Raw genomic sequence first — 23,326 nt, 5'->3', positions numbered from 1 at the left:
AACCTCAAAATATTTTTTTTGTGTAAGCTCAGTGTCCAAGGTGGGGCTTAAACTCATGAACCCAAGATTGAGAGTCACATCCTCTACTGACTGAGCCTGCCAGGCCCCTCACCTGAGAATATTTTATCTAAATTATTCTTGATCTAATTATAGGAGATTTGCTGAGCTAACCTTTTATACCAGTTCACTAATATAAATATGTTACACGTTTCTCTTTATTTTTTATTAAATTAAGTGCGTGTGAAATAAAATATTTACATATATACTGATCTTGTGAAATTATGTAATACCTTTTTTTTCATGATTCTTTCCTGTTTGTTTCTGAAGGAGGAATGGTTAAAGCCAATAACCTAGATAATGTGCTGGAAAACCTGGGAATTGAACTCACAGAAAAGGAACGTGAAGATCTGACAGAAAATTTGCCACCTGACGGTGAGGACTGTAGGTGGTAATGATCCTTGGAGAGGAGTTTACGGTTAGGGGCTGGTGTCAGATAATGCAGAATAATTAGTGACATTGGGTATACCAAAAGAAAATAGAATCATTTTGCAAAGATAGGGATAAACCAGAACTAAGAACAGAGAATGTATTATTTAGGGTAAACTAAATTTGAATTTAAGAACAAACCCAAAAATGTGTCATGGTTAAACACAATAGAAGTTTCATTCTCTTCTCCATGAAAGTCCATGGTAAGAGTATTCTTGGTTGACAGGCAATGGCTCTTCTCTTTTCAGTGATACAGGGATCCAGGTTCTTGCTTCTTGGATTCCTTCTTAGTGCCTTTTCATTGTTTATAAATAATTAATGGAAAGGAAAAGATCGCACAAAGGAAGGAGATGTGGCACACATCATTTCCATAACCATTCTTTTGTTGCAACTAGTTACATGACTATATCGAAATGCAAGGAGGGGTGGGGTGGGTGATGGTAGGAACATAGTATCTGGTTGGGCATCCACTTCCCTCTGTAATTCTATACTATGAGAGGAAATAAGACTTTTGGGTAGATAGCTGGGTTTTTTTGTTTTGTTTTCATTAACAATGGCCTAAATATATATGTACACCCTATGCTTTGAGGCCAAGTCACACTTTCCTAAAAAGCCTCATGTAGCTACAACTCAGGAAGAGAAAATCAAACAAAATCACATGAAAATAAATCAATAAAGGAGAACTGTTTCCCAGTCATCGACATTGAGTAAGAACACATATTTCCAGGTAACATCCCAAATCCAGATTGCAGTAAATAGTTTTGCTTCGTCCCCACCTGAGAACAGTTCATTCTTTTTTTTTTTTTTTTTTAAGATTTTATTTATTTATTTGTCAGAGACAGAGTGAGCGAGGGCAAGCGCAGGCAGACAGAGTGGAAGGAAGAGTCAGAGGGAGAAGCAGGCTCCCTGCGGAGCAAGGAGCCCGATGTGGGACTCGATTCCAGGACACTGGGATCATGACCTGAGCCGAAGGCAGCTGCTTAACCAACTGAGCCACCCAGGCGTCCCGAGAACAGTTCATTCTTAAAGGAGCCTGGCACCAGCCACAATTTAGACAAGCCTTAAATTCCACAATGGGGAAACTGGCTCATATCCAGATTCATCTGATGTCATCTTAGCTTTTTTCCTCCTCTTGCACATGCTCAGCTTCTTTGTCACCTCCCCATTTCAGCCTCACGCTCTTGCATTCCCAATCACATTTACTCTATTGTGATTCATTATAAATTCATTATATTTAAAAACACCTTTCAGAAACTTTGTGAAGACATAAGGAGCAGGAGCTATGGATTATGCAGTTAGGTTTCCTCTTGAGTCTTTTGATTTTAAATTTGTGGCACTGTGGACCTTCCTTTTATCTTGCTTTGGTTAATGACAGTGTGTAACTAGTGCAGTTAGCAGGACAGAGCCATGATCTCAAAGAGTGTCATGCTTGGGATTTAATGGTCTGCTTTGGCCATCACCGAGAGTCTTCATAATTTTATCTTTGAATTTGTGTTTCCTAATTGATGTCCGATGGCAAACTAGAGCATGGCTGGGACTTGGCACCCTGGCTCAGGCATCTGTTTCTTCATTTAGCTCCTTTATCTTCTTACAACATTGCCACATCCCAATTATGATATTTCTTACAGCAAATGGGAAGATTGGTTTCAAAAACGTGATGGAAGCAATGGAAACTGTTACAGGTTAGTTACAAGTTTCTATAAATCTAATGCCTTAATTCTTCATACTAACTATATTTTTTTTTAGACTTTAATTTTTTATTTTTTATAAACATATATTTTTATCCCCAGGGGTACAGGTCTGTGAATCACCAGGTTTACACACTTCACAGCACTCACTAAATCACATACCCTCCCCAATGTCCATAATCCCACCCCCTTCTCCCAAACCCCCTCCCCCCGGCAACCCTCAGTTTGTTTTGTGAGATTAAGAGTCACTTATGGTTTGTCTCCCTCCCAATCCCATCTTGTTTCATTTATTCTTCTTCTACCCACTTAAGCCTCCATGTTGTATCACCACTTCCTCATATCAGGGAGATCATATGATAGTTGTCTTTCTCTGCTTGACTTATTTCGCAAAGCATGATACGCTCTAGTTCCATCCATGTTGTTGCATCTAGACCCATCATTTCCCCATTTCCTTCTTTGTTCTACCCATTTCTCTTCTATGTTGATGATTATCTGCATTCAGTTGCCCAGAATTACGCTTCAGAATATCTGCATTTTAGCACGAATTTTCCAGTGCAAATTTCTAGTAGCAAATTTCTTTGTTTCTGGAATATTTGCCAAGAATAGTCACTATTCTTGATTTGACTGACAAATTTACACTCGCACAGCAAATGATAAGCCAACTTTCACAAATGTAGAATACTTTCATTGTTAAGAAATTAGGGGAGGTATAATACCCTTAAAATATAAGTGGATATTAGGCCTACAGTGTCCTAACTTACATTACATACACAGTATGTCTATTACTTTACTCAGAGAAAGGCAGAAATTTTATTTCTGCCCCAGCCAATGACAGTGGTGAACAGTTAGCACATTCGTGTGTGTTTGCTCATTCAGCTATGGTAGCTGAAGCTTAAAAGGCATCAACAGGTTTGGGGAGGTATTAGACCCTTCTCTGTACTAATCTGTGCCCATTTGGTCATGTTGAAGGAGGAGAGGTTGATGTCAGTGATGTGGGAAATGTCCTGGAAGACATGGGAGTAACCGTCACAGATAAGGAATATGGAGAGCTGGTAAAGAATCTGCCAGTTAATGGTAAGCATTTAAAATGTTACTGTGGTCTTGAAGGAAGCATACATTTCTTATTTTGTGAGCACTTCTATAAACTTTCTAGTGCAATTTATACAATTATGTAAACTTATATGACTATTAGTCTAAATATTTTTTATTTTTTAATTTTTATTTTTTTTAAAGATTTGTATTTAATTATTTTATATATATAGAGAGAGAGATCACAAGTAGGCAGAGAGGTGGGGAGAAGAAGCAGGTTCCATGCTGAACAGAAAGCTTGATACAGGGCTCAATCCCAGGACCCTGAGATCATGACCTGAAACAAAGGCAGAATCTTTTTTTTTTTTTCTTTAAGGATTTTGTTTACTTATTTGACTGAGAGAGAGAGAGATCACAAGTAGGCAGGGGGGCAGGCAAAGAGGCGGGGGGGAAGCAGGCTTCCCACTGAGCAGAAAGCCCAAAGCGGGGCTCCATCCCAGTACCCTGAGATCATGACCTGAGCTGAAGGCAGAGGCCTTAACCCACTGAGCTACCCTGGTGCCCCACAAAGGCAGTGAGGCACTGAGCCACCCAGGTACCCCTAAATAATTTTTAAAAATAATGAATGATCCAGTTTTACCTTAATGGATTCTATCAAATAGTAGAACATCGGTAACTGTGCTGATTTTATAGGAGGATTCATTGTTTCTGTTCTGATTTTGAATATGGTTGAAATTTCTCATAATAGGAATATTTTAGAGAGGATTTATAAAAAGGAATTCTATCCATTACAGATTTGTAGTTGGAAATCAACTGCTGCTTTTTCACAACCTGCCATCAAGGTTAAGAAATGCGTTTTGTAGCCATGACTTCATAGAAAAGACAATTTTAAAAGGTATCCTGGGTACTAACTAGATGGAAGAGCAGAAAGAAATTTTTTTTTCAAAGCATGAAAGCACTGTAGATTGCCAGCATTAATTTGATGAGATACCAACAACTGCATAGAGTGGATACGTTGGTGGCTATTTCATTTTTTAAAATTTAAACGTAGGGTTGCCTGGGTAGATCAGTTCATTGAGTGTGTGCCTTCAGGTCCTGGGATTGAGCCCCACATAGGCTACCTGCTCTGGGAATGCCTGCTTTCCCTCTTCCACTCCCTGGCTTGTGTTCCTGCTCTTGCTGTCTCTGTCAGCTAAATAAATGAAATGTTTTTAAAAAGTTTTTTGAAAGTAATTTGGAAGTTTTCTAGGGAAAAGTACAAATCCTCCTTACATTAAATTGTGACTTGCTGTCTTGGTGAACCTCCACATCACTTACTTTTGTGTGATCTGATTTATGTTTCCTGTAGCTGATGGGAAAGTCTACAAGAATAGGTTGCTGGATGGCTTGAAGTCTCTTCATGGTAAGTGAGAAGCATAGTCCAAGCCAGATGCATCTAAGAGGCACATACATACTACTTCCTAGATACCGGATTGTGACTGTCATGAACCTACTTAACCACCAATGTCATCCCTAGCTTCTGAGATAGAGCTGCCTGCGAGCAAATTATCTCCACGTTGAACTTTTAAAGACTATTTTGCAGAAAAAACTAATATGTGTGTCAGAACTGTGAAATTAAAGGGAAAATATTGGGGGAATTTGGTTAGGGGTTGAGACAATAAAGCAAACAAAAATGCTCTCTTTTTAGTGAGAAGATAAAAATATTTTTTTTCATTTCTTTCATTCAAGTCTGTTGAAGTTATTTGAATACAAAAACTATACAACTTGCTAATTAACTACACTAAAATGCATTCAGAGCAATGAGTTTAAGATTTCAGATTCTTTTTTCCCCCACAGGGGGAAATTTCTAAGAAGTAAGTGTCCCCTAAACCAGAATTAGAAAAAGCTCCCTTGCCTGCAAAGGAAAGATATTTCTGACAGAGAATACCCTTTACATTTCTACCTATACTTTGGTCCTGTGGGCCCCTGGGTTGTTTAAATATGTAACATGGATTTTTCTTTCATTTTGTTGTTTCTTGACCATTTCTCATTTCCAAGGAGGGGTTGTTAATGTCAATAAGCTTGATTCGGTTTTGAGAACCATGGGATGGAAACTCACCGAAGATGAAATTAAGGATCTCAAATGCAACATACCCACTGATGGTGAGCATGTAAAATATTTTTAACTTCTTTAGGAAAATCCTACCATAGTGATAGATTCCCAGCCCATTGTTCTTTGTGGATGTTGGCTACGTCATTGAGGAAATCCTACCTTTTTTCATTATTCATCTTCCCTCATCTGAAGAAGGCACTGAACAATGTCCCCTTATTGTGGGCTGAGGCAACTTTCTTAGTCTACTTCCCATTTGCAAAGTCCAGGAGACCCAGGTAAAGTCATGAACAAGAGTATCTTTTAGTTTGTTTTAAACTAAAATAAAGTTGACTTTATCTGCTTGGCTATGACTAGGTTGTGTGTCAGTACTTGTATCTACAATTTTTTTGAGATCTGCTTCTCATTAGACTTAATTACAGATCCCTTGAGTTTTATCAGATATCCTTGGAGAGAAGCACAACCTAAGATGCTTATTCCTGAATTATTTTTTCAAACTTAGAAGATTTACTAGCCACCACATTAATCAGATTAGAGACTTTAACAAAAGGAATAATGACAACATTCTTCATTTTGTCTTTGCTGGGAGCTTTACTTTTAAATCCCCTTGGTCACTGAAAGAAATCCTTGGTGTTGTCTCCCATTTGTAGAGGAGGAGAAAGAGCTCTTGTTTGTTTACGATGCAGGACCCAGAATTTCTGAATTCTCTTTTCTTTCCAGACAGACAATTGTTTTCTGAGTTCATGTCTTTTTCTAGTAACTTCTCCATGACAGCAAATATCAACCAGATACTCCAGTAACACTTTATTTCCTCACCCCTTCTTTTAAAGCACAAGCATATTCAGTACATCATCTGCCTTCTCAGCTGTTGAAGTTGATACACTCGCCAACACCTCTGCAAGGCAGGAGTTCATTCCAGCCTCCAGGAACAGTTTCCTCAACCTCTCCAAGCACCAGAGCCAATGCCACATATTTTCAGTGGTTTTGCTATTGTTGTTGTTGTTGCTAAGAGAGTACCACACTTGAGTTCTTAGTTTCTGTATCAGGTAGCTGTGGTGCAGTAGTAACAAACAACCCCCAAACAACAACAAACAAATTCGCAGGGGCTTATGGCAACAGATTTTTTTTTTGCAATCACTCAAAATTGGATACTGCCAAGGGTTTGCTGTACCCCTCTGCTCTCTATTATTAGGGCACAGGCTGAAGGAGCAATCCCTGTGTGGGTAATGTCACCTTTGTAACAGGGAAAAGAGATGAAAGCACCATTTAGTAGTTCTTGAAGTTTCTGCTCAGAAGAGACAAGTATTTCATTAGGTAAAGCACCTTACATGATTTCATTGTGAGCAGTGGTATCATCCTTCCATAGGACAGGCTTGATAGAGAGGAGCAGGGAATATTTGACCAAACCATATACATTCTCTTAAAGCAAGGTATCTGAAAATACAGAAAAAAGCAATTTATATCAATTTTAGTGCTTTTTTAAAACTGATTCCATAGCCGTTCAATGAAATATATAGAGCCATCAAAAGAACCAGTCAGCTCTATATTTGTGTACAAATATATGCATAGAATATCTCTAAAACAGATTAAAATGTCAATGTTTGTCCCTTAGAGGGAAGAGAACTCTGATAGAGGATATGTTTGTGAGGGAGTTTTGTTTTTCACTTTATACCCATTGGTCACATTTGAGTTATATAACTTATGTTTATGTTACCTAGTAAAAGTTAATTAATTTAAAAACACTATATGTAAAGCATGACCCATAACAGAAAAAAATGGATTAGTTAAACCTCATCAAAAAGAAAAGCTTTTGCTTATGAAGACAATGTGGAGATGGTAAAGTCAACCTATAGTCTCGGAGGAAATATTTGCAAATACACATCTGACAAAGGACTAGTATCTCTGATATTCACAGAACCCTCAAAACTCAGCAATGTAAAATACAGCAGTCCATTTAGAAAATGGGGAAAATAGGTAAAAATACATTTCACCATAGAGGGTCTGTCAGTATCAAATAAACACATGGAAAGGTGTTCTACATCATTAGACATCAAGGAAATGCAGTTTAAAACTACAGCGAGTTATCACTGCATACCTATTCAAATAGCTAAAATTTAAAATGGTGACACCAAATGTTGACGAGGATGCTAGAGAATCTGGGTCACTCCCCCTTGTTGGTGGGAACATAAAGTGATAGAATCACTAGAGAAAAAAGTTGCAGGTTTTTAAAAAACTAAGCATAAAACTACCATAGGACCCAGCAGTTACACCTTTGGGCATTGATCCCAGATAAATAAAAACTTGTGTTTACACAAAATTCTATACATACACATAAGAGCAAAAAACTGTGGAGTCAACCCAGGTATCCTTCAACAGGTAGGTAGCTAAACAAACTGTTTTCCATACATGTCATGGAATACTATTCATCAGTAAAAATAAAGTAACTATTTGATTCATGTAACAGCTTGGGTGATTTTCCAGGTAATTATGCAGAGCCAAAAAAGCCAGGCTCAGAGGTCACCACTGTAAGATTCCATTTACATAAGATTTTGAAATAATAAAATTGTAGAAATGGAGGGCAGATTAGTGCCTGCCAGGATTTAGGGCTTGGGGTCTGGTGGAGGAAGAGGGAGCTTCCTCCTCTTCCACACAAGAGGATGTGGTTAGCAAAGTCTCATAGTGGTGCAGTCAGGATCTTGACTGTGGCAATGCATGTATGAACCTTCACAGGTAATGAAATGGTATAGAATTATACACACACACACACACACACACACACACACACACAAATGAGAACAAGGAAAATGAAGGAAATCCAAAAGGCATTGGAGGATTGTATCAATGCCAACAACATATTTTTGTTATTATACTTACGGTTTTATAAGTCTTATCATTAATGAAAGCTGGGCAAAAATTTACAGGTCATCACTCTATATTTTTTCCAACAACTCTACATGAATGTACAATTATCCAAATAAAAATTTCCAAAAAATATTAAATGTAATAAGCTTCTCTTAGTCTCTCAGTATGATAACCACCCCCCAACTGCTGATATAATGGAATTTTCTTCAAAGTGATTAATAATTGATCTTGTAATTCAAAAAGGAGAAACTAAATCTGTCCAGAACTAAAACCATCAGAGAATACTGGATGAGAACACATTACATGAGAAAATCATGGCTAAAACCCCAATTTCAACATTTTTGTAGAGCATATGCCAGCTTGAATTCTGGTTGGGGGGGTCTGATATAAATAAGAAAGTTCTTCAAATTCTTAGAGCTCAAAAGTAGACTCTAGACAATTGGTTGCCTTTGATCTTATCCCTTCACTGTTGAAGGTTTGATATAAGAAGAGTGAAATCATAGTTATGCTGTTGAAGTTGTTACATTTTTCAGATTTCACTTTACACTCCTTCTCAGGTAGAGGGTAAAAGTAGAGAACGTTCTTGGTATGTCAGTGTTGCTGGAATGTTTTTGTCTCCTATTATTTCTAAGTCTCACAATCTGTTTCTCTTTATTATTTGCATTTCTTCTTACAGTATATGGGAGAGTTGCAATGAAAAAGTTGTTTGATGGATTAAAAGCTACTAAAGGTTAGTGGGAAGTTATATAAAACCAAGATTGGCAGGCTTTATGTCGTAGTAGAGTTTTAAATAATATTTCTACCATTCTCTTAGTGATTTGTAAATTTTAGCTTTCAACCTTTCCTAATAAAATATTTGCTCCTGATGTCCCATAGTTTGCCTTTTTAATACAAATTAAAAGTCTCTAACTTACAACTTCTGAACTTTCTGGAGTTTTTACACCAATAGTAGATTTCACTTCAGTGTTAATAATAGATTCCCACATTAGGATTTATCAAGCAACAACATAAAGCTTTTGTATTTGTCAGTATTGAAAGCGAATAACATTTCAGAAAACAAATTTGAAATACATTAATACTCTCTGGTAAGATGTATAAATGAATTGATACTGATATCTTCATTAACCAGATAATTATTCAGATAAAATTTATTCTCTTCTGCTTTGACTCCTTGTCAGATTTGGAAATCATACTTTTCAGTATCTTTACATAAATTTGATATATGATCCTTCTCAATTCTGTGAAGATGTGTATATCTTATTATATCCTTGAAATTCCAAGAATTAGGTTGAAATATGTTTCACATTATGAAATTATTATTTGAAATAACTAATCTCTAAAATTCTTGAATGGTCACATTTCATATTTTCAAAGGAAAAAAGATGAATGTGCATCATGTACCAGATTTTGTAAGCAATTTGGGTGTTGAGCTAACAGATAAAGAAAATAAGAGGCTGCTGAAGAAGCTTCCAGTTGATGGTGAGTCATAAAGATACCCTAGTTGTCTTCTAGAGTTAGTGGGGTAGTATGCTGAGAGAAGTTTTTTAAAAGTTCTCTTTTAGCTTGAAGTATATGTATATTAAAGTAATTTAAAAAGATAAGTCTTAAGTTATATGGATACCCTTCTGTTCATTTTAACCCAGGCCATCAGGGGCAAAACACGTGTTTTAATATCATGACCTCTAGGGAATGACAAAACTACAAGAATGAAAATGAAGGAATGTGATCTGGGAGAGATTTTTAGAAGAATTAGACACAAGAGATCAAAGAAGAAACAAATAGTGTATAGAGTCTGTTAAGAGTTCTATGAGGTGCTTAGAGTTGCATAATACTCAAAGAAAGTTCTCACATGGTGTCCTTTTTTTTTTTTAACTGGAGGATGAAATAAGAACATATTTATTCAGTAAATGAAAACTCTCCCTGATATTTTGGAATATATGTACCATCTTTCTCACCATTAACAGTATTTTATTTGACAAAGAGTGTGCTTTGCATTGTAGCTTCTGGGAAGTTCTCTCAAAATAGATTGTTGGATAATCAGAAGTCTTTCATAGGTGAGTTAATGAACAATTTAGAGTTCACAGTTTAAATTATTTCATTATAGAGTTTAACAGATCAATGCTACCATGAGTGATTTTTAAATATTGTTTTGCTATTTTAAATGTGGCATTTTATTATAAAATTTGTTTAATTTTTGCAGGTAGGTCCCACATTTTCTTATATTTGCCAAAACTTTATCTTGAAGGTATAAGTTGAAGTTGAATTCTAGGTTATGTACATGAAAACATGAAAAGGGTGATAGGTAGCTAGTCTGAGGATCAGTTAAGCAAGCAAAGAAAACAAAAATAGTTTCTATTTCAGAAAGGGCAATGTTTCCTGATAGAATTATAGAGGGCACAGATTGCATGGAACACTGGGTGTGGTGCAAAAATATGAATACTGTTATGCTGAAAATAAATAAAATATAAATTTTTTAAAAGACCACAAAAAAAGAATCAAATATTCATTAGAGTTCCTCTTAAAAGGATGTGTTTTTAGGTGGAGAAAGGGGAACCCTCTTACACTGTTGGTGGGAATGCAAGTTGGTGTAGCCACTTTGGAGAACAGTATGGAGATTCCTCAAGAAATTAAAAATAGAGCTTCCCTATGACCCTGCAATTGCACTACTGGGTATTGACCTCAAAGATACAGATGTAGTGAAAAGAAGGGCCATCTGTACCCCAAAGTTTATAGCAGCAATGGCCATGGTCGCCAAACTGTGGAAAGAACCAAGATGCCCTTCAGCGGACAAATGGATAAGGAAGGTGTGGTCCATATACATTATGGAGTATTATGCCTCCATCAGAAAGGATGAATACCCAACTTTTGTAGCAACATGGACGGGACTGGAAGAGATTATGCTGAGTGAAACAAGTCAAGCAGGGAGAGTCAGTTATCATATGGTTTCACTTATTTGTGGAGCATAACAAATAGCATGGAGGACAAGAGGAGTTAGAGAGGAGAAGGGAGTTGGGGGAAATTGGAAGGGGAGGTGAATCATGAGAGACTATGGACTCTGAAAAACAATCTGAGGGTTTTGAAGGGGCGGGGGGTGGGAGGTTGGGGGAACCAGGTGGTGGGTATTGGAGAGGGCACAGATTGCATGGAGCACTAGGTGTGGTGCAAAAACAATGAATACTGTTATGCTGAAAATAAATTTTTAAAAAAATTTTTTAAAAAGGACAAAAAAACAGGCTCTCCTGGGTGGCTCAGTTGGTTAAGCAGCTGCCTTCGGCTCAGGTCATGATCCCAGTGCCCTGGGATCCAGTCCCACATCAGGTTCCTTGCTCCGGAGGGAGCCTGCTTCTCCCTTTGACTGCCTGCCACTCTGTCTGCCTGTGCTCCCTCTCGCTCTCTCTCTCTCTCTCTGACAGATAAATAAATAAAATCTTTAAAAAAAAAAAAAAAAGGACAAAAAAACACACAAACAAACAAAACTGTACACAAAGGTTGTGCCTAGGATTTGTTTGCTTTTGTTTTTGTTTTGCTTTCCCTCTTCCCAGTGCTTAATCAAAAGGAAGAGAGGAACATAAAAAGAATGAAGGAGAGACTTAGAAGCTCTGCCACTTGATACCTATGGAAGGGAGTCTCCTGCCAGAAGAAGAATGTCTCTGGGCATTCCTGGACCCTTTGGAAGAGTGGCAGCAAGATTGTTTTCTCATTTAATGTAGATTTAACCAAGCTACCCACTTGATAACATCTTGCTGTGTGTCTTTATCAACTACATCAAGTGTTCCCTTACAAATGGGATAATGGGGCACCTGGGTGGCTCAGTGGGTTAAGCCTCTGCCTTCCGCTCAGGTCATGATCTCAGTGTCCTGGGATCAAGTCCCGCATCAGGCTCTCTGCTCTGCAGGGAGCTACTTCCTCCTCTCTCTCTCTCTCTCTGCCTGCCTGTCTGCCTACTTGTGAACTCTGTCTGTCAAATAAATAAAATCTAAAAAGAAAAGAAAAGAAAAGAAAAGGAAAGAAAGAAATTGGACAATGATAGCCCGGAACTTATATTGTCAATCTCTCTGTAGTTCTGTTCCCCCACCTAGCTACTTTTCTCCAGTCTCTAGGCCTCCTGATTTATAATTTTCATGATAAATTTTCCTTTCCATGCACACCCAACCTCGGTTCCTGCTTCAGTTTCAGAACATTTTTTAAATTTTTTTTAAAGATTTTATTTATTTATTTAACAGACAGATCACAAGTAGGCAGAGAGGAAGGCAGAGAGAGAGGAAGAAGCAGACTCCCTGCTGAGCAGAGAGCCCGATTCGGGGCTCTATCCCAGGACCCTGGGATCCCGACCTGAGCTGAAGACAGAGGCTTTAACCCCCTGAGCCACCCAGGTGCCCCAGTTTCAAAACATTTTTTTTTTGTAATTTAATTTTTTATTTTTTATAAACATATATTTTTATCCCCAGGGGTACAGGTCTGTGAATCACCAGGTTTACACACTTCACAGCACTCACCAAAGCACATACCCTCCCCAATGTCCATAATCCCACCCCCTTCTCCCAAACCCCCTCCCCCCAGCAACCCTCAGTTTGTTTTGTGAGATTAAGAGTCACTTATGGTTTGTCTCCCTCCCAATCCCATCTTGTTTCATTTTTTAAATAAAGTCCTCTCTGATACCAGGCCAGGTAGTTTCAAAGATAATTATATATTCTTTTATACCAATAAATAGTTTTCTGTCTTAACATATTCACACACAAAAAAAATCTGTGTTCATAAACTATGTCACAGCATGGGTTCACCAGGCTCAAGGGAATCATCAATCTCCATTGGAAACCAGTACAAGAATTTTGGCAACTGAGGCTATTTTCAAAATCTTTCTCTACTTTGAATTCCATGAGTTGTCTTTATTTTCAGTTGCAAAATCCCTTCATAAATTATTTCTTGTGCATAGTTTCATCAAGGTAAAGCTTAAGGTTCCTTAACACAATGTTAAATCATTCAGTAGTCATTTTTCAAGGCAATATTGATAGTACTGAAATATGGATTCTATCTGTCTTTACTCCAAATTTTTTTCATTTTAACAGTAAAACATTTTTAAGACAATAGTGACAGAGTACTGATATATCTATAGTATTTTTCCTTATTTTTTTAAATTTATTTTTAGAGTGAGAGAGCACAAGGGGGAGTGGGGCAGAGGGAGAATGAGAGAGAGAGATTCTGAAGCAGGCACAAAGCCCAGCATAGGTCCTGACATGGGGCTTGACCTCATGACTCTGAGACTATGACCTGAGCCAAAGGCAGATGCTTAACCTACTGAACCACCCAGGTGCCCCGGGATATTCATTTTATGACATTAAGGACATGTGTTCTGTTTGTGGTTTCCCTGTAATTCTTTGTAGTTGTATGTCTCATTTTACCCATTCACTACTTCCAAGTTAAAGGTGATCATTTTATCATCATTGTTCCTGTCTTTTGAAAGGAAAAAAGATTGATGCCAATGATCTGCTAGAAGTTCTTGGAAATATGGGGATCGAGCTCACTGAGGAGGAATTTGTGAAGCTGAAAAAAATTGTGCCAATTGATGGTGAGCCTTATGAGTGCCAGGGTAGCCTTTCTGGGGAGCTGAGTTCTGGGGGGCGTTGTCCACAGTTCCACAATGTTGTCCCTTGAAAGTGAATTTTGAAAAGGTTAAGTTCACTGACTACAGATTTAATCAATCTAGGAGTCACCAAGCTCTCGCACTGAGATTTTGCCATTAGAAGTGATGAAGATTGTTATAAGGCTACCATTTCCCACTCCTGAGAGGCCTAAAGGATAGGGAGGGAAAGGAAGGAAATTGAGGGGAGTGAGAGACAAGGGGAAAAAAAACAAAAACAGGAAAAGGGACACAAAGGAGAAGGGATTTTCTTTTCTGCAGAGTAGTCTTCCAATCAGTCTTCTTGTTCGCTCAGCTGTATACATTTTTGTCACAAAGACCACGTTCTTTTTCCCAAAATAATTTCTGATGGAAAGATGGAACAGATTTCCCAGGCAAAGAGTTGAAAACTTTCCTACTGGAATTGCCCAGTTGCCTAATAACGCTGTAACTGTCCATGTTCTTTTGCTTCAGATTTAACTGTGCTTTTATGTTTTCTAATAGCTGCTGGAAAGGTGTATCAGAAAAGATTGTTGGATGGGGTGAAGTTATTAAAAGGTACTTAAGAACCATGGTTATCAGGAGAGTCTCCTACCTGTCAACACAAATACCAACATAGATGTTTTTACCAGCAGGTTCTGAATCCTGTCTACATTCCTACGTTTAGATCTTTTATTTCCTTACATTTACCACACAGTACTTCTACCTAATCAACCACACTATAGCACTGCAAGGAATCCATTCTCTCTTGAATGGATCTGAAATCTATTTTATACAACAAATAATGTAGAGAATATCATAGGCAGTCTTTCTGGGGATTGGCCCAACTCCACCACCACAAAGGAATTTGGAGTGATCTTTAATATCATTTATTGCATGAATCAAGTCATTTTCTATAAAATGTTCTTACTCAAAGCCCAGTTAGCAAGAACAGCAGCAACAACAAATGTAGAAAAGAAGCGTGGCATTGTGGCCAAGATACGTTTTTACTTCCTCTTCCTATCAGTCCGTGGAAAAAGAGGTAAGAAGGGGAAGTAGGGGAAAAAAAAAAAAAAGAAGAAGAAGAAGGGGAAGTAGGAAGGCAGAGAGGAAAGGTTGCAGGTTTTTCTGTTCATTATTGGATGAGAAAATCTCCTGCAGGTGGCTGGTCTGCCATCTCAGACCCTTGGAATAATGGCAGTCAGCAGCATTCCTTGCAGAATTTTGTGGTGAATGTGTTGTGCATGACACACTCTTCCCTCTGAGAGCAAATAAATCCACATTTGTAATATTTTAAACTTCAGCATGTTTTTTGTGTATTGCAAAAGCAGAACATTGATGATCTGAAACTTGAACTATCCCTCTCAGTGGATGCCTTAACTTTGTTTTGGGGACAGACATGCACAGTATTCTTTCTGAATTCCCCATGGGGACAGTCCTACCATTGGTATTCTTTTGGGCTCTCTTTGAACAGATGAGTATTACTTGATAGTGTGAATAATACCTTCAAACACGTAATCACAGCCCACCACCAATAATGCCTCCACCTCAAAATATGTTTTGTGGAAGCTCAGTGTCCAAGATGGGGCTTGAACTCATGAGCCCAAGATCAAGAGTCACATAGTCTACTGACTGAGCCAGCCAGGCCCCTCAACCCAAGAATATTTTTATCTAAGTTGTTCTTGATCTCAAGATTTGCTGAGCTAACCTTTTATACCAGTTCACTAATATAAGTATGTTATACGTTTCTCTTTATTTTTTGTTAAATTAAATGCATGTGACATAAAAAATTTACATAGATACTGATCTTGTCAAATCATGTAATACTTTTTTTTTCATGATTTTTTCTTGTTTGTTTCTTAAGGAGGAATGGTTAAAGCCAATAACCTAGACAATGTGCTGGAAAACCTGGGAATTGAACTCATGGAAAAGGAACATGAAGATCTGACAGAATATTTGCCACCTGATGGTGAGGACTGTTGGCTGACGGGCAATGACTCTTGTCCATTCAGTGATACAGGAATCCAGGTTCTTACCTCTTGGATTCCTTCTTAGGGCCTTTTCATTGTTTATATAAAATTAATGGAATGGAAAAGAGGATGAAGGAAAGAGATGTGGCCCATGTCATTTCCATAACCATTCTTTTGTTGCAACTAGTCACATGACTACATTGAAATGCAAGGAGGGGTGGGGTGGGTGATGGTAGGAACATAGTATCTGGCTGTGCATCCACTTCCCTCTATAATTCGATACTATGAGAGGAAATAAGAGGTTTGGTAGATAGCTGGGTTTTTGTTTTGTTTTGTTTTCATTAACAATGGCCTAAATATATATGTACACCCTATGCTTTGAGGCCAAGTTGCACTTTCCTAAAAAGCCTCAGGTGGCTACAACTCAGGAAGAGAAAATCAAATGAAATCACATGAAAATAATCAATAAAGGAGGACTGTTTCGCAGTCATCGACATTGAAATAAGAACACATATTTCCAGGTAACATCCCAAATCCTGATTGCAGTAGATAGTTTTGCTTCGTCCCCACCTAGGAACTGTTCATTCTTTTTTTTTTTTTTTTTTTAAGAAACGATCTTTTTTTAAAAAATTAATTTATTTTTTTCAGTGTAACAGTATTCATTGTTTTTGCACCACACCCAGTGCTCTATGCAATCTGTGCACTTTACAATATCCACCACCTGGTTCCCCCAAACTCCCACCCCATGCCCCTTCAGAACCCTCAGATTGTTTTTCAGAGTTCATAGTCTCTCATGGTTCACCTCCCCTTCCAATTTCCCTCAACTCCCTTCTCCTCTCCATCTCCCCTTGTCCTCCATGTTATTTGTTATGCTCCACAAACAAGTGAAACCATATGATAATTGACTCTCTGCTTGACTTATTTCACTCAGCATAATCTCTTCCAGTCCCATCCATGTTGCTACAAAAGTTGGGTATTTATCCTTTCTGATGGAGGCATAATACTCCGTAGTGTATATGGACCACATCTTCCTTATCTTTTCAATATACTTAAAAACATCTTCCAGAAACTTTATGAAGATCTAAGGAACACAGGTTATGGATTATGCAGTTAGGTCTTTTGATTCATAAATTTGTGGCACCGTGGTCCTTCCTTTATCTTGCTTTGGGTAATGACAGTGTGTAACCAGTGCAGTTAGCAGGACAGAGCCTTGAGCTCAAAAGAGTGCCATGCATGGGGTGTAATGCTCTACTTTGGCCATCATGGAGAATCTGCATAATGTCATCTTTGAATTTGTGTTTACTAATTGACATCCGATGGAAAACTAGAGCATGGCTGGGGCCTGACACTCAGATCAGACATCTATTTCTTCATTTAGCTCCTTTATCTTCTTATAACTTTGCCACATCCTAATTATGATATTTCTTACAGCAAATGGGAAGATTGGTCTCAAAAACTTGATGGAAGCAGTGGAAACTGTTACAGGTTCATTAGAAGCTTTTATAAATCTAATTTTCTTCTCTCCGGTTATTTTAAATTTTTTAAATTAATATATAAGGTATTATTTATTTCAGGGGCACAGGTCTGTGATTCATCATTCTTACATAATTCACAGCATTCACCATAGCACATACCCTCCCCAGTGTCCATCACCCAGTCACTTCCATCCTTTTCACCCCCTTCCCTCTAGCAACTCTTGGTTTATTTCCTGAGATCAAAAGTCTTTTATGGTGTGTCTCCCTCTCTGGTTTCATCTTGTTTCATTTTTCCCTCCCTTCCTCTATGATCCTCAGTCTTGTTTCTCAAATTCCTCATATAGTGAGATCGTGTGATGATTGTCTTACTCTGATTGACTTACTTCGCTTAGCATAATATCCTGTAGGTCCATACATATTGTTGCGAATGGCAAGATTCATTTTTGATGGCTGCATAATATTCCATTTTGTGTGAGAATATGTGTGTGTGTGTGTGTGTGTGTGTATGTGTGTCTACCACATCTTTATCCATTCATCTGTTGGGGAACATCTAAGCTCTTTCCATAGTTTGGCTATCGTGGACATTGCTGCTATAAACATTCAGGTGCATGTGACCCTTCGGATCACTATCTTTGTATCTTTAGGGTCAATACATAGTATTGCTGGGTTGTAGGGTAGCTCTATGTTCAACTCTTTGAGTAACCTCTATACTGTTTTTCAGAGTGGCTGCACCAGCTTGCATTCCCACCAAAAGTGTAGGACAATTCCCCTTTCTCCACATCCTCACCAGCACCTGTCATTTCCTGATGTGTTAATTTTAGCCATTCTGACTGGTGTGAGGTGGTATCTCATTGTGGTTTTGATCACTGATGCCCAGTGATGCTGAGAACTTTTCCATGTGTTTGTTGGCCATGTGGATGTCTTCTTTGCAGAAATGTCTGTTCATGTCTGCTGTCCATTACTTGATTGGATTGCTGTTCTTTAGGTGTTGAGTTTGATAAGTTCTTTATAGATTTTGGATACTAGCCCTTTGTCATTTGCAAATACCTTCTTCCATTCTGTTGATCATCTTTTGGTTTTCTTGACTGTTTCCTTTGCTGTGCAAAAGCTTTTTATCAGGATGAAGTCCCAATAGTTCATTTTTACCCTTGCTTCCCTTGCCTTTGGCGATGTGTCTAGGAAGAAGTTGCTGTGGCTGAGGTCGAAGAGGTTTCTGCCTGTGTTCTCCTCAAGTATTTTGCTGAATTCCTGTCTTACATTGAGGTCTTTCTTCCAATTTGAGTCTTTTTGTGTGTGTGGTGTAAGTAAATGGCCCAGTTTCATTCTTTTGCATGTGGCTGTTGAATTTTCCAAACATCATTTGTTGAAGAGACTGTCTTTTTTCCATTGGACAGTCTTTTCTGCTTTGTTGAAGGTTAATTGACCATTGAGTTGAGGGCCCATGTCTAGGCTCCCTGTTCTGTTCCATTGATCTATGTATCTTTTTGTACCAGTACCAACTGTCTTGATTATTACAGCTTTGTAATAGAACTTGAAGGCCAGAATTGTGATGCCACATGCTTTGCTTTTCTTTTTCAACATTCCTCTGGCTATTTGGGGTCTTTTCTGGTTCCATACAAATTTTAGAATTATTTGTTTCATTTCTTCGAAAAAAGTTGATGTTATTTTGGTAGTAATTGCATTAGAAGTGTAGATTACTCTAGATAACATGGATATTTCACAATATTTGTTCTTCCAACCCCTGAACATGGATTGTTTTTCCATTTTTTCTGTCTTTCTCAATTTCTTTCATGAGTATTCTGTAGTTTGCTGAGTACAGATTCCTTGCCTCTCTGGTTAGATTTATTCCTAGGTATCTTATGGTTTTGGGTGCAACTGTAAATGGGATCAACTTCTTAATTTCTCTTTCTTCTCTCTTGTTTTTGGTGTATAGAAATGCAACTGATTTCTGTGCATTGATTTTATATACTGCCACATTACTGAATTCTTGTATGAGTTCTAGCAGTTTGGGGGTAGAGTCTTTTGGGTTTTCTATGTAAAGTATCATAACATCTTTAAAGAGTGAGAATTTGTCTTCTTTTTTGAAATTTGGATGCTTTTTATTTCTTTTTGTTTCTGATTGCTGAAGCTGGGACTTCTAGTACTATGTTGAATAGCAGTGGTGATAGTGGACATCCCTGACGTGTTCCTAACCATAGCAGAAAAGTTCTGAGTTTTTCCCCTTTGAGAATGATATTAGCTGTGGGTTTTTCATAGATGACTATTATGATATTGAGGTATGTACTCTCTATCCCTACACTGTGAAGAGTTTTGATCAAGAAAGGATGCTGTTCTTTGTCAAATGTTTTTTTCTGCATCTATTGAGAGTATCATATGGTTCTTGTTCTTTTTTTTTTTTAAAGATTTTATTTATTCCTTTGACAGAGACAGATAAGAAGTAGGCAGAGAGGAAGGCAGAGAGGAAGGCAGAGAGAGGAGGAAGCAGGCTCACTGCCAAGCAGAGAGCCCGATGCAGAACTCGATCCCAGGACCCTGAGACCATGACCTGAGCTGAAGGCAGAGGCTTTAACCCACTGAGCCACCCAGGCGCCCCATCTTGTTCTTTCTTTTATTAATGTATTGTATCACATTGATTTCTGAATGCTGGACCAGCCTTGCAGCTCAGGAATAAATTGGTCATGGTAAATAATCCTTTTAAAGTTCTGTTGGATCCTATTGGCCAGAATTTTGGTGAGAATTCTTACATCTGTTTTCATCAGGGATACTTCCCCATTATTCTCCTTTTGGGAGGGATCTTTGTCTGGTTTGGGGATCCAGATAATGTTGGCCTCATCAAAAGGATTTGGACGTTTTCCTTCCAGTTCTATTCTTTGGAAAAGTTTCAGAAGAATAGGATTAAATCTTCTTTAAATGTTTGGTAGAAACTCCCTGGGAAGCCATCTGGCACTCAGCTCTTGTTTCCTTGGGGATTTTTGATGACTGCTTCAATTTCCTTGCTGATTACAGGTCTCTTCAAGTTTCCTTTTCTTCCTGGTTCAGTTTTGGTCATTTCTACACTTCTGGGAATGCATCCATTTCTTTGAGACTGCCTGACTTGTTGACATAGAGTTACCATCATATGTTATAATTATTTGTATTTCTTTGATGTTGGTTATCTCTCTTCTTTCATTCATGGTTTTATTAATTTGGATCCTTTCTCTTTTCTTTTTGATATGTCTGGCCAGGGGTGTATCAGTCTTATTAATTATTTCAAATAACTGGCTCCTAGTTTTGTTAATTTGTTCTACTGTTCTTTTGGCTTCTGTTTCATTGATATGTGCTCTCATCTTTATTATTTCTCTTCTCCTGCTGGGTTTATGCTTCATTTGCTGTTCTTTCTCCACTCCTGGTGGTATACGGTTAGGTTGTGTATTTGAGATTTTTCTTGTTTCTTTTTTTTTTTAATTTCTTTTCAGCATAACAGAATTCATTGTTTTTGCACCACACCCAGTGTTCCATGCAATGCGTGCCCTCCATAATACCCACCACCTGGCTCCCCCAACCTCCTACCCCATGCCCCTTCAAACCCCTCAGGTTGTTTTTCAGAGTCCATAGTCTCTCATGGTTCTTAAGAAGGGCTTGTATTGCTGTAAACTTTCTTCTCAGGACTGCCTTTGTTGCATCCTAAAGATTTTGAACAGTTGTGTTTTCATGAATTTTTTAAATTCCTCTTTAATTTCCTGGTTGATCCATTCATTCTTTAGTAGAAGGTTCTTTAGCCTTCATGTATTTGAGTTCTTTCCAACTTTCCTCTTGTGGTTGAGTTCTAGTTTCAAGGAACTGTGGTCTGAAAATATAAAGGGAAAGGAATGATCCCAATCTTTTGGTACTGGCTAAAACCTGATTTGTGACCCAAGATGTGATCTATTCTGGAGAATGTTCCATGTGCACTAGAGAAAAATGTGTATTCTGTTGCTTTGGTATGGAATGTTCACATATATCTGTGATGTCCATCTGGTCCAGTGTGTCATTTAAAGTCTGTATTTCCTTGTTGATCATTTGCTTAGATGATCCGCCATTTCATTGAGAGGGGTGTTGAAGTATTATTGTATTTTTGTCAATGTATTTCTTTGATTTTGTTATTAATTGGTTTATATCATTGCCTGCTCCCATGTTAGGGGCATAGATATTTAAAATTATTAGATCTTCTTGCTGGACAGACCCTTTAAGTATGATATAATGTCCTTCCTCATCTCTTATTATAGTCTTTGGCTTCAAATCTAATTTATCTGATATAAGGATTGCCACCACAGCTTTCTTTTGATGTCCATTAGCATGGTAAATTGTTTTCCAACCCCTCACTTGAAATCTGGAGGTGTCTTTTGGTCTAAAATGAGTCTCTTTCAGATAGCATATCAATGGATCTTAGTTTTTCATCCATTTTGGTACCCTGTGTCTTTTGATTAGGGCATTTAGTCCATTTACATTCAGGGTAACTATTGAAAGGTAGAATTTAGTGCCATTGTATTGCCTGTAAGGTGACCATTTCTGTATGTTGTCTCTGTTCTTTTCTGGTCTGTGTTTTTTTAGGTTCTTACTTTGCTTAGAGGACCCCTTTCAATACTTCCTGTAGTGCTGGTTTGGTGTTTGCAAATTCTTTTAGTTTTTGTTTGTCATGGAAGCTCTTTATTTCTCCTCCTATTTTCAGTGACAGCCTTGCTGGATATAGTATTCTTGGCTGCATATTTTTCTTACGTTTAGTGCTCTGAATATATCATGCCAGTCCTTTCTGGCCTGCCATGTCTCTGGATAGGTCTGCTGACAGTCTAATATTTCTATCATTGTGGGTTACAGACCTCTTGTCCCAAGCTGCTTTCAGGTTTTTTCTCTTTGTTTCTGAGACTTCTAAGTTTTACTATTAGATGACTACGTATTGACCTATTTTTATTGATTTTGAGGGGGGTTCTCTGTACCTCCTGGATTTTGATGCTCGTTTCCTTCCCCAAAACAGGGAAGTTCTCTGCTATAATTTGCTCTAATTCACCTTCTGCCCCTCTCTCTCTTCTTCTTCTTCTGGAATCCCAGTTACTTTAATATTGTTTCATCTTATGGTATCACTTAACTCTTGAATTTTCCCCTCATTATCTGGTAGTTGTTTATCTCTCTTTTTCTCAGCTTCTTTATTCTCCATCATTTGGTCTTCTATATCACTAATTCTCTCTTCTGCCTCATTTATCCTAGCAGTAAGAGCCTCCATTTTTTATCGTACCTCATTAATAGCTTTTTGATTTCAACTTGGGTAGATTTAAGTTCTTTTATTTCCCCAGAAAAGGATTCTCTAGCATCTTCCATGCTTTTTTCAAGTCCAGCTAGTATCTTTATAATCATCATTCTGAATTCTAGGTCCAGCATCTTACCAATATCTATATTGATTAGGTCCTTGGAAGGCAGTACTGCCTCTTGTTTTCTTTTTTTGAGGTGAGTTTTAACACCTTGTCATTTTGTCCAGAGCAGCATAAGTGAATGAGAGAACATATGCTAAAAGGGTAACAATGACCCCAGAAAAACATACACTAAACAAATCAGAAGAGTCCTAAAACCAGAGGGGAAAGAAAAGAAAAAATATGTATATGATCATGCTGTTGAATAGAATAGAGCCACACACCTGATTTTTGGGTGTGTTTTGGTCTGTTAGGAGAAACTGCCTCCCAAAATTCTAAAGAACAAAAAACTTATATATATACAAAAATAAGGGTAAATATGATGAAGGGGTGAAATATGATAGTAAAGAAGAAAATTTTTAAAAGACTTTCAAAAAAAGGAATTGATAAAAGTTGAAGAAAGAAGGAAATTTTAAAAATAAATAAATAAAAAGAGAGAGAATGTGATTACACAAGAGACTAGAACAAAGCCATAGAATAGATTTAGGGTATATTTTGGTCTATTGGAAGAAACTGTATCCCAAAGTTTGAAAGAAAGAAATATATATATATATATATATATATATATATATATATATATATATATATATATATATACCAAAAATAAGGTTAAATACAATGAAGGGCTAGTGTATGACTGCAAAAATCAAAATTAAAAAACATTTTTAAAAAGGTATTGATAAGATGATAGTTAAAACAGGAAAGTTGAAA

General features: G+C 37.6%; 1 protein-coding gene across 1 annotated transcript in view; it reads left to right on the top strand.

Annotated features, from left to right (window-relative positions):
- The window catches only part of LOC131816702 (uncharacterized), a 112,842-nt gene that overhangs the window by 53,248 nt on the left and 36,268 nt on the right, over positions 1-23,326 (top strand). Inside the window, exons 20-31 of the mRNA XM_059149641.1 lie at positions 328-432; positions 2,115-2,168; positions 3,144-3,248; positions 4,552-4,605; positions 5,241-5,345; positions 8,831-8,884; positions 9,529-9,633; positions 10,155-10,208; positions 13,616-13,720; positions 14,276-14,329; positions 15,615-15,719; positions 17,152-17,205. Of these exons, the coding sequence (XP_059005624.1) occupies positions 328-432; positions 2,115-2,168; positions 3,144-3,248; positions 4,552-4,605; positions 5,241-5,345; positions 8,831-8,884; positions 9,529-9,633; positions 10,155-10,208; positions 13,616-13,720; positions 14,276-14,329; positions 15,615-15,719; positions 17,152-17,205 (954 nt within the window). The remainder of the gene's footprint in view (positions 1-327; positions 433-2,114; positions 2,169-3,143; positions 3,249-4,551; positions 4,606-5,240; positions 5,346-8,830; positions 8,885-9,528; positions 9,634-10,154; positions 10,209-13,615; positions 13,721-14,275; positions 14,330-15,614; positions 15,720-17,151; positions 17,206-23,326) is intronic.

The sequence above is a fragment of the Mustela lutreola genome, chromosome 15 (assembly GCF_030435805.1).
Source record: "Mustela lutreola isolate mMusLut2 chromosome 15, mMusLut2.pri, whole genome shotgun sequence".
NCBI classification, from domain to species: Eukaryota; Metazoa; Chordata; class Mammalia; order Carnivora; family Mustelidae; genus Mustela; species Mustela lutreola.
This window is presented reverse-complemented; position numbering and strand designations above follow the sequence as displayed.